Source organism: Larimichthys crocea, chromosome XV, assembly GCF_000972845.2.
Source record: "Larimichthys crocea isolate SSNF chromosome XV, L_crocea_2.0, whole genome shotgun sequence".
Classification (NCBI taxonomy): domain Eukaryota; kingdom Metazoa; phylum Chordata; class Actinopteri; family Sciaenidae; genus Larimichthys; species Larimichthys crocea.
Window position 1 is genome coordinate 21,916,368 of NC_040025.1, and position 12,372 is coordinate 21,928,739.

At 39.7% G+C, this 12,372-nt stretch overlaps 1 protein-coding gene across 2 annotated transcripts in view; it reads left to right on the forward strand.

The window, feature by feature from the left end:
• LOC104935569 (metabotropic glutamate receptor 7) overlaps positions 1 to 12,372 on the forward strand; it is a 60,819-nt gene that overhangs the window by 33,974 nt on the left and 14,473 nt on the right. For both annotated transcript variants that reach the window (XM_010751430.3, XM_019258572.2), the window contains exons 5-7: positions 2,274 to 2,411; positions 4,283 to 4,483; positions 10,500 to 10,639. In XM_010751430.3, the coding sequence (XP_010749732.1) occupies positions 2,274 to 2,411; positions 4,283 to 4,483; positions 10,500 to 10,639 (479 nt within the window). The remainder of the gene's footprint in view (positions 1 to 2,273; positions 2,412 to 4,282; positions 4,484 to 10,499; positions 10,640 to 12,372) is intronic.

The window sequence follows — 12,372 nt, forward strand, 5'->3', positions numbered from 1 at the left end:
CTGAGGACCCAAGGAAGTAAGTGTGAGATTGCTTGGATGAGCAGCTGTCAAGTAGTACCAGAGGCCAGACAGTCACTTTATGAACCTGATATTTTGAATGTGTTAGCAAGCAGTTGCCTGTTATATTAGCATCCATTTACAGTCTTAATTCTGACCACCTGGAAAATGTTCGATGAATATTCACTCTCCTTTGTAGCTCTGGTGTCAGCAGAAACATACGGTATGTGAATAAATATCGTTAGATGTAGCTGCTGGATTGGAAAGGTGCAGTGGGGTTATCAAAGCTTGTTCATTAAAAAAGTTGCCTGCTGCAGCTGGAAACAGCACCGATGAGTACAGTGAGAGTAAATCTGAAGTTGCAAGACACGAAACCAAAACAATGAGCTAAAAGATGATAATAAAAAAAAAAGCTCCATAGAGCTAAAGAGGAACTGCCAAGTTGGATGATAATTCTCTGTGAGTGCAACACCCTTTCACCTCAAGCATAATAACTTCATCCATTGTTAATGTGAAAAAATGTTAAGAGCAGCTTTAAGAACAAAAAGTGCTTCCATGCGTCCTCGACTGGCTCAAACTGACTGCATGCACTTCTCGTATAAAGCACAAAAGCCCAAAGAAAGTTGGCATCCTTGAAAATAACATCTTGGAATAACAGAGATCTGTGACATTCAGTGCATTTAAAGAGATATTTTGTGATGACATATTCTCATTGACCTTTTTTATATATCCACGTTTTTTTTTTCTACCTGCCTCATCAATTTCTACTTCAGTTGTCAACTTTCAACATTTTCTCAGAACGACTTTCAACAATCCTCAGAGAACAATATGACCTTGTTGATGTATTTGGCCGTGGGTTGTATATGACCAAACTAAAGTCAGTTTGGACAAATTGGCTACTCTGCAGAAAGTTTTATTAGATATTGAAACCGAGGAATGTACTGACTGTGTAACCTTCTGCAGTCACGACTGATATGTGTGTGGTTGTACTTGCTTTAAAAAATGCCACTGTCTGTGGAGACATTGGTATCTGAGGTCTCTGCTTTATCATTGTTGAAAGGAATACCAAATGTCAAAGCTTTAATTTAATTTTTAGTAGTAAGCGTTGAAGTTTTTTTGACCATTTTACACAATATCTCTCATTGCACTCTAAAAGAAACACTGTATCAATTGTTTCTAAGTACTTAGGATGGATTTCTCTTGAAAACTGTAGCTTAAATAAATCCACCCACAAAAAAGGGAAATGAGGGAATTATGCTGCTGCATTTGCCAGGAAGAACATGTAGAAATTCACCCTAGTGAGTATTCTCTGCAAGTACTTATCTATTTTAAGTTCTGTCCAGTGTCACAATCCTAATAACCACTCGTCATTACAATCGGGAAAATTTGAAAGCCTGAGTTTTATGAAGCTTTCCTTAATTAGGGAAGGTCTAGCCAGGACAAATGTACACTCTGGAGACAGCGAGAATATTATTAATTCACCATGCATCATTGATGGTCTTTTGAAAAGAATATCAGCTGAGTCATTCAGCTCTGATTAGCCCTTATCACCTCTACTCATGACTCAGCTGATATGACTAGATAACAGAGTGTGGAGACAGACAGATACTTTAAAATGTGAAAAATTCAGATCATTCTCGAGACAGAAAATTATGTTTCTGTAACAAGCAGGTAAGAAAGAAAATACTGCACCATGAATCTTGGTGTCCCAGCTCAGGTTCCTGACCCACATTGGGTGGTACAGTTGCACAAACAAGGGAACTAATTTCAGCATACATGCATTCCCTTTTTTTCCCCCTTTGTTGCAGCAGGTTATATTCCCTCCAGCTAATGCCTCATACAGGCAACAAAGCCATGTCGAAATTAGCACTAAGCTTATACATCATGCCATCAATCATCTGTATTGTTATGGATTTTATGAAGTGTATAGAAAATCTGCTTGGCACCAACAGGAGCTTGCAGCCCGAGGCACCGGGTTGTGGCACCACTTACAATCCCTTCGTTATTTATTATGCATCCTGTTTTTTAATTAATGTAATTTCCTAGATGAAAGAAATTATTAAAGTTCCATGGGGCTTGAGAGGAAGAGGAACCACCGTGGTCAAATTTTGATGAAGTAGTGCTTGCTGGTGTGTTTCCAACACCTAGCGGCCACCGCACCACCACCACCACCACCACCACCACTACTGCACAAGTTTTGCTTAATTTCCTGCCGGTTTCAATTGGTTGATAATTGGTCCGGAACTGAGCCATTCTCCTCTTTCCGCTATTTGCAGGGTTTGATGAATACTTTACTGCGCTCACTCTGGAGAACAATCGCAGGAATGTGTGGTTTGCTGAGTTCTGGGAGGAAAACTTTGACTGCAGGCTTCTCAGTGCCTCGAAGAGAGAGGATACCAGCCGTAAATGCACAGGTACACGAGTTTTGACATGAGCAAAGTAGGAACATTTCTGTATTACACTAAAAGTTGATGCATGTTTTCACCCTCTTATGTCAGGTTGACGTGAACTTGACCTTTTGTTCACATTAGAAGCTGCAGCTCGACTGTTGGAGTTTTAATTCAACCCCTCTTGTCTGCGACACAGCCAGAAAGTCTAACACCAGGTGTTTCTACCCAGCGGGTGCAGGACAGGCAGAGTTTATTATTAGAATAATAATGCACCACGTGTCTTAGTCATGCTATAGTTACAGACCGTCTGCTACTGTGGCTAATGTCCTGTAACTCTTAAATCCCACATTCCCTCTATCCCCCCTTAACCCAGTCACCTTGACAACTCAGCACAGTCGTGCCGTGTGTACTAACTGCACAGAGCCAGAGCCACTTTATTTAGGTTGGAAACTAAAGAGAATATGACAGAAAGCTAAGTAAATACTCCTCATGCCCCCGTTCTTTATTTGCATTTTTGTGGTAGCATTAATGATAGTGTCGTTGCTAACAGTGATGCAAGCTCATATTACCTAAACTCTGCCTGCCAACACTGTGACAGGCATGGCACTACATTTATTATCTACAAGGATGATGCCTGTGATGTGGGTTGCTGTATTAATATTGCTTGCGTATGTGATAACGGTAATGGCAGCGTGACACAAAATACTGTTTGCAGAGGGGAATTTGTTTCCTTTATGATCTCCTGTTTGCCGTCTTTGTTCATGTGTCAAAAACGGAAGATGCTCTTCCACTTGGTGAGCCCCACAAACACTTTGTAAAATGTCTGTCTTTTATCTTCCCTTCAATTTAGCTGAAAATGGCTGCACAACTGTCTCTCTTCTTTATACCTCCAGTCGAGCTGATGTTTATGAATATTAAATACAAACAGGATGCATTCAAAGACTGTCCATTTAGCACCATATAGAGAGCTGTGAAAAAGCAAAAAGGTTACGTGTGGGCTCAAATGCATGTTAACCGTAAACTGAGAAATGGGCTGAAATGTCAGCACAGATTGCTTTTGACCTCTTTCAGTTTATGCAAGTCTCCCACATTCTTATATGTTTCTTATTAACATCATCTGCTCCTCCAAGGAGCTTTCGGCGTGAACTATGAACAGCTTTCACTGAGGAGAAAATTGTCTTTCAGTATTCTGTGTTATTTCCTTGATGAGGCTTCTTTGTTTACTGGGAGCTTGAATATTAAAATTACAACGATGATGGTAATGATGATGATTACGATGATGATTATTGTTATTATTAATAATAGTAGTATTTTTGTTGTTATGATTTTCATTCATTCTTGAAGTGCAGCTTTTATCTACCAGGAGTGTGAAATAGCTAATTCAATTCGGTTTTTAACGAAAACAAAAATCCAGCCGAGGTTGTACATTATGTATTCAAGCAGTGTATCAGCAGCATGAGGCAAAACCTTTACGGCAGCCCACAGTGAAAGGGCAGTACACTGGGAGGAGGATATAAAAGATCAGACAGCCACTGTAGAAGAGTGTGTTACTAAAGATCATGGCTATCTCCATCACCTTGTAGATGGGACAAGTGAGGTTCATTCTTAACAGCCTATTACTTTGAATTAAGCTGCAGTAATTCAATCAGAGCCTGCTGTATTTGTCACAAACACTTTGTCTCACAGCTCAGCTTGATATTTTTCACTTGTGAATTAAATGTGTCTTCTTATTCCGTACGGCACATTGTACCTTTAGGTGCAATTCCAACAAAATATAAACCAACTAGCAACAAACGGTGAACGGCAGGAATAAAAATGAAGCAGGAGATGATAGGCAGCCTTGAGACGATGTAATATATAATAGTTTATGGTGCATTTGGCTTTTCTTCCCTCAGGCCAGGAGCGCATCGGAATCGACTCCAAATACGAGCAGGAAGGGAAGGTGCAGTTTGTGATTGACGCCGTGTACGCCATGGCCCACGCTCTACACAGCATGCAGAGGGACTTATGTTCCGATCACCCTGGCATTTGTCCACAGATGGAGACTGCCGAAGGAAAGACTCTGCTGAAGTACATACGCAACACCAGCTTCAACGGTGAGTGACGCGACAACACAAGTCTGCACATCAGACTCTTACAGAATGTGAGGATAAGAGGAGTGTAATTAGTTATGATATTACATTATTTACTATACTGCCAAGAAATGTAATGATAGAATAAACTGTGGATCAGATTAATTTCCAAGAATAAAAGAATGTACTGTATAAAACATTCACAAACCTTGGATGAACCATCTATAAACATAAGGAGGTAAATCGATAACGTCACATTTTATTCATTTCCATGAGAATAGTTCAATAAGAGTTAAATGAGAAATGACGACTGAATACAGGGAAACACTTAATAATAATAATAATACATTTTTAAAGCACTTTTCAAGGTACTCAAAGACCCTTTACATAAGAAGAACATCAAGTAATCAAAACAATATGAGATAGTTCACTAAAAACAATAGACTGAGCTAAAAATTAAACACAAACTAACCTCTAAAACTCACTAATTAAAACACTATACCTCTTTTTGATTCATAAAAATAAAACAAAGTGTGAAAATAAATTGTCGTGTTACGGAGGGTTATGTATTCCAGTATTTCTTAGCTGAGAGCAGTTTCCAGGCAATTGTTGTTCTTACAATTCAGTTTTCGTACAGATTAAACAAACAAAAATGAAAAAGGTTAATTAATTAGCACGAGAGGTGAATTTTTAGTCATCGTACAGAGCCCGATGAGGTGTTTACCCCTGTTTCCAGACTTTATGATTAGATAACTTTCTACTGGTGCCTGTAAATATTTACTCTACAGCCATTAAAGTGTTTTGAATCTTCTGAACTAATTCTCTGAAAATTGCTTTAAACTTGCAGACTTACATCAAATAGGCCAAAACATGCACATTTTAGCTAACCTTAGCACATTACTGTTGGTATTAAGCTCAAGATATTGCTGACCATGACAGGCTTTGAGTCTGAGGAGATTTGAGCTCATCAAACATCAGAACAAGTGATACAGGCCGTCTCCGTGGCATCAATCTCTCTCGGCAAGAGAGCAAATAAGTGGATTTCTTAAAGTGTCGAACTGTTCCTACCACTACTCAAGTATTTTACTCAAAGCTGCTGTGTCAACACCAATATTCAGTGTCAGTTTAGGACATAATTTGGAGAAAAACAAAATTGTGTATATAAGAGTAATCTCAGTTTCAGACTATAAAAAGTAGGCAAATAGTTAATAAATATCTATGACCTCCTCTGTTTAATGCATCATATTCAGCTGCTTGTGGGCCGCTACACTTCAAATTTACATTTAATTTCGTTCATAGCTCAAAGCAGCAAAACATTTTCTGGATCTGTTAAATATATCCAAGTCAGTATAATATATTATGGGTCTGCTAGTACTTGAACCTTTGCATTATGCATCCGTGTACAGAAAATTATGCGGAAGATACTTAACAATTCATGTAAAATAACTATTAATGACAACTGCTCTGAAGAGGAGGATGAGAGCCAAATGGGAGATGAGTTTAAAACAAGAGAAACCTTTGTCATTACAAATGTGCTGGCGTGTATGTCAGGCAGTGATCATTAGAGTCTCTTCAGAAGTACTTTGTGTCTTCACAAAATGTTCTAGATACGATTCAGCTGTTTAAAGTAAGGAATCAGCGAATCTTCTCACAAAATTGCCCTACTTTTAGAGGGGGACCCAGCTCAATGTCATATTCTTAAGTATTAAAATAACACTCCACTTTTTGTGTGTTTTATTTGGGTTAGAACATGTACTTTACCAAGACAGTTGTATTCTACTAACGTGATGTTTTAAACACTGTTCTGTTGTTTTATTTAATTGTATTCTGTATTCTTTGCTTCATTTCAGTGTATATTTCCAACATGAGATTTTACACTACTCTGGCTTCCTCCCACAGTCCAAAGGCACGCACTTAACGGGTTATTTGGTGACTCTAAATTGGCTGTAGGTGTAAATGGCCCTGTGATGTGGCCAAAGCAGGTTTAGGGATTACTCCACCTCTCACCTCAGTGCCAGCCTGATAAGTGATGACAGGAAATGGATGGATGGAAAACATTTTTGTCATTGAATGCATTTAGTATTTAAAGAAGCACAAACTGTGTGTAAGATCAAAGCATGGTGCTTTGCTGGCACATCTCTAGTGCTTTAATCATTAACACAGGTACAGGAGTAGCTGAGTTGAATTTTAATTGGATATATCAACATTCCACTACATTGCCATTTGATTTTGTGTTATTATTCTGTCATGTTAGCCGATTTTGGTTTGGGAGTTGGAGTTTCGTGTTTCTGACTAATCTTTAGTACGATAAATATCCATCCTTTGAAGTTCATTATCAGTCAAAATAGAAGTTTTTTTTCAGTCTAAGACATTTGCATATTCAAGAGTTGTCATTTGCCTTAGTTGACTTACACCAACTTGTACATCTGCGTTGATGTCATCCACGCATGTTGCCATGTTTGTCAGCCACTTTTTTTTCATGGACGTAACTGTTTGTCGACAGAAAGATGACTTCCCCATTAGTAATCCTGCCTACAAAGCTCCGATTGGCTTGGTTATCTTCCAACCAGCAACACAGACGTATTTGAAACATCAAAGATGTGGGCGATGAGTCAGAGGTCTAGAACCAGGCTATGAAATTTCTACCAAGATTGGCGACATGATCTATATTTTTGTTATTGCCAATATTTATGACTTTCCTACCACCGTCTGTGGCTGCCCGAAGCCAATACCCTCCTACTGAAGACCCGAGGACGTACTGTGAAGCTGTAGGAAAGGATCACAAATGTATTTTTTAAAGGTTATTTTCTATAACAGCAGGGCACTGTAGACATTGTAAACATTACTCAAACAGGAGCAAAGAGTCTTTTTGTTTAGGACTATTTTCAGCTGTGGAATAATACACCTTTGCTGCACTTGTGAGTATCTCAGCAGCACAACAGTATATGTACTGTAGGATCAGTTGAAAATGAACAACAGCGCCTATTTTTATCATAATGAAGGAACATGTCATCCTATCACAGAGGAATACAGCTTTGTCTACGCAGACAACACTGCGTTGCTAGTTTTGGTCTTCAATTTCACAATAATTATTCTTGTCTAACAAATTAAAAATATAATAGGCAATATTGATCCATTAAATGTTTGTTCCTTTGCACATTATATATTTTGCTGATCAGTGCGAGCAACACATTGATCATGTTTAACAGGGCGAATAACTCTTTACAGTTCCATACATAAATGTGTGAAAACAAACTTTGTCAGCGATCTGAAGGCTAAAGAGCTGCCTGCCTTTCTCTAACACTGTCGCTATGGCAGCAGTGCAGAGTTTCAGCAGGCGAGAAAACCTCAGATTTTAAGGTGGAACTAAAGAAACTGAATATATGCAACTGCCTGAGCCATTCTAAAATGTCAAGGAGACCTTAACTAAGGGCAGATACATGTATGGGATTGGGAATCTGCTGTCCAATCTCCATAACCATCTGGGTTTTGAGCTGACTTTCCTGGATTTGCAGCATCTAAAAAGCATTTACCTTAGTGTGGCACAGACAAAGAAAGATTCATTTCACCTAAGCCAAAAATAAGATCTCTACCTTCCCTATCTCCTCTGCCTCTTCCTGTCTTGCTATTATATTCTCAAACCTTTTTACTGGCAAGCGAAGGTTGTTGTGTTGTGGCTCAGGCATATCTCGCTGCCCCTTATTGCATTTAGACTAGAACCACGCACATTATCTTGTGTATGTGCCACTGCTAATGTATGTTTGAAAGCGAAGGAGTGTAAGCCTCCTTTGTTGATCTCCCCACTGTGCCAGAGTAACAGAGCTGAAGAGTGAGAGGCAAAAAAAAAGAAACAGGAGAGAATAATGATGCGAGAGAAACACAGCAGTGGATCCTGAGTCCACCCACACTGCTCAGCACAGCACAGCAGCAGTGCACTTTTGTCATGTCTTAGTTCAGAGCCACATGCAAATGCATAAATCTTTCATCTTAGACAGCGCTCTCACTGAGGAGTCTACACAGACCATTTTGTTCCCTTGAAAATAACACGCAATGAAAAATACAAAGGCATTTCTAATGCTCTTTTTATCTGCATGCACAGAAACGCCACTAAATAATTTGCTCTAAAGCTGAAGAGCGTGAGTGGCCAATCACTCGTGTCACTTTACCCAATGACTGAATGGGTATTTGTTGTTTATTTGTGTATGTTTTTGCCGGGGCGTGAAGTAAGAATGGCAACCCTGTCACAGCTTTTGCTCACAGGAGTCAATACCATGTCAACATCGTTATACACTGTGTCAACAAGTCTACTGTCTGTTTGGTGGAAGCAGGAGTGACAGGACGGTGACTGCCACCCACCAGCTTTAGTTTGGTTTTCATATTGAGGCGGTTTTCACTATGAGCTTCACAAGTACACTTGAATTTATCCTGCACACCTGCTCTGCTTTATTTTCTGCGCTGACACACACTGAACACCGTGAATTAGTGTTCTGCTTTGAAACCGATGTGTCAGAATACTCTGGTGGTGCCATTTCTGTATTGTTAATGTGGAATATATGTGCTATCACTTTGCATAACAGCAGATCGTGAGGGATTTGTGGCTCTGCAGCAAAATGAAAATGGCCACTTAAAGTCTTATGAGCTGGCATTTGTAATGTACAGTGGTGTCAGAAAGTCAAAAAGAAAAAATTTGGGTGCTTGTCCACGGTATTTTATTAAAATGGGCCCTAGTCTATCACCTGAAATGGGTTTTTTCTCATGCACCCTGTGCCTTTCTTGTTTTACAAGAATCTTTTGGCCTGAAACTTTTGTAGAATGTTCAATGACAAATGTCCTTGGAAAAAACTGGAGGGAACTGGAGGGAGATGAAATTCCCACCTGGCTGAAAACTAAGGAAAAGGGGCAGTGGCCCTCCATCCAAAAGCCACAAGCTCTGTTCTAGATATAAAAGACAACATGGTCCCCAAAGTGTTTTGGACATATGCTCCTGGTCCTTTCTGGTCCTTTCTCTCCACTTTTTTATAGCCAGAGCTATTAAAGTGCTTAATTCCCATGCCAAGTGTCATCAGACTCCCCCCGTCCCATTTCAAAAATGGTATCTCCACTTGTGCTCATGAGCCACTGTATGCAGCGCCAAGGTGAATAGACGTGGAAAACGCAGCAGATTTTCATTCTCTCTCCTGCCATCGTTGGATGGTAGAAATGACCTCATCAACAATGCAGACCTCATGTATAAAATAAAGTACAACCGTTTTTCCCATTAATGCCATTCAGCAGTCACTGTTGCGAGAGAGATCTGATGTTGACTGACATCTACATTAGCACACTGCCTTGCACACATTCTCCAGTCATGACGCTTGTATAATTGAGCGCACATCCACAATATCTACTAGGGTAGTCACAACTGACAGACTGAAGAGCTTTGCACAAATACACATTTAAACAACTGTTTTTCCTCAAACATAACATTTCAGGTGTCTGCCGTACTCTCTGGGCTAATTAGTGAAATCTTCAGGGCTCTGCTTGAGACAGGCTGCTACACACTGAGAGCAGATGGGGACCGTATGATGCTTTGGCTGACCTGTGTATCCTCCCTGTATCTCCTGTTGTTATCCACTGTGTGACGGAAAAACTATACCAAGGAGGAGGTGTGTACGTTTGAAATAGGAGTACATTTCTGATATGAGAGCACACCTGATAGTCCACATATCTGACCATGTTTTGAATGTGGAAATATATTCCTCCTGTGGCCATTGTGCAGCTGCGATAATACATAGGAAGCAGGTGAGGAAATGTTATATTGGTCAGCGGGGAGTTTGCTTCCCTGTCTGTGATTATCATAAAGGTTCAAGATATAGGTCATTGTGTTTGGAGGTTTATAACCCGGAGGGATAGACTCATAAACACTGTGGTCTTTTGTGTGGTCCATTAAGGCCACAGTAAGAGGGAACAGGGTTCACGTTAGAAGATGTGCCGTATCTTGTCACACCTGTGTCTAACACTTCTATGTCCTGCTGAATTTTCTTTGTCTTGCTGTGTACAGGTAGTGCCGGCACCTCTGTTGTGTTTAACAAGAACGGCGATGCTCCAGGACGCTATGACCTGTTCCAGTTCCAGATGACCAACTCCTCCACCCCAGAGTATAAGGTGGTAGGACAGTGGGTGGAGACACTCCAGCTCAGGGTAGGACATTTTACTGATACTGGAAACACAGACAACACCTGAATAATGTTTTTTTTTATGTAAACAGGATGTCTAGGCTTAGCGATGCCAAAGATTTATAAGCGTGAAGATTTGTTGTGTTTTCTAAATTGAAATCTCTTATGTGAAGAGGGAGTGCACATTATTTGCATCTCAAACACTAAGAGAGCTCAGGTGCAGGTGTGTTTTACTTTCAGTCTAATTGATGCATTCTTGGTGCAGAAAAAAAATGAATCTGTTTGTGTAATTTAGCAAGAAGAAGTGTTAATCTTTACTCAAAAGATAAATGATGGAACATTTATCTTTCAACAGAGAAACGTGCTCACACACATTTCAGTTGATGTGTTGCCTGCTAATGTTAGTCCTGGAAAAATTCTGACTCTATTTAATAAGACAAACGTTTATAGTCATAATTAAAACGTGGTTTTATCAAAGGTTATCAAATATTCCAACAGCTGGTTTTAAGAAGAAAAGAGAAACTGGATTTTTTAAAATCAGCGTGTGAAGGGAGATAAAATGCAGCTATTTCACTTCAGGCACATTTTGTACGCTATTAAAAAGGATGTGATATGTTTCCACCTGTAAAAGGATGTTAGGGCAGGACTAAAACATCAGTGAGGGCTTGACTTGAGAGTTCTTGAACACTTACTGTAAGAGAATGAGTAAGAAAGCAGAAAGAAAACAGACAATGACATTACACCGTTGGAGATCACTCCCACAGCATAGGTTGGAGGACTGACGGTGAAGGAGAGTGGGAGGAGGAGGAAGAACATGTTTTTAACCCGTCAGGCCGTATATGTTCAGTATTTGGCAGCAGAGAGCTACAGAAGATGGTGATGTTGTTGGAAACTGACAGCCTAATACACACCTCCCGTGTTACTCTTGGTGCATGGTAGCGTTATTGCAGATTTTACTGTACATGATGAAACTCTAAATCTACGAGCACATTTTGTCAGGTGTAATTTAAGGTACACCAGAGAGCGCCATATAAATCGGGTGAAAGCCCCAGGTACTTTTATTTTTTAAAGGAAGACCGCATGATTTGAATGTGTGAAAATGTAATTTATCTGATTTTGCTTTTGGTATATCCAAAAGGTAGCCGAACCCATGGGACATAGAAAAGGCACATTTCATTCCATGTGAGCTTTAAACAACTTTAATTCACCTACAAAAAATACTGTCTAATATCAGGTGTGGAGCTGGAGACAGCTGCCGTGCTGCTTTTTAAACAGCAAGGTGTTGGTCTGTAGCCACTGTAATAGATCTCACTGTCACACCACAAGAATAGGCTTGGGTGATTCATGTGGACTATAAAGAAACTGATTTCATATCAAGGAAAACATGGTTTGAAATTGCCAATACTGCATGATATCTGAGCTGAGATTTCCAGGTATTTCTATGTAACTCAGATTATAGAGAAAAAAAAAACAAAAAAAAAAAACAACATTGACATTTACATACAGATGAGTTAACATTTGCATAATGGCTCTCCGGATCACGAGAATTAAACTCAACCCAATGGATTTGATAGCACAGGTGGAACAATGTCTGCTGCCGGAGATTCGTCCTTCATTCTGTTTTAGTGTGATTACAAAGCAAATGCTGTTACGATGCAATTATATTCCAATGCAAAAGCTATTTGTTCTTTAACACATAAAGAGCAGTTTAATTTAAAGGTTACCCCCGGAACGAGCATCCCGATGCACTCAGTGATC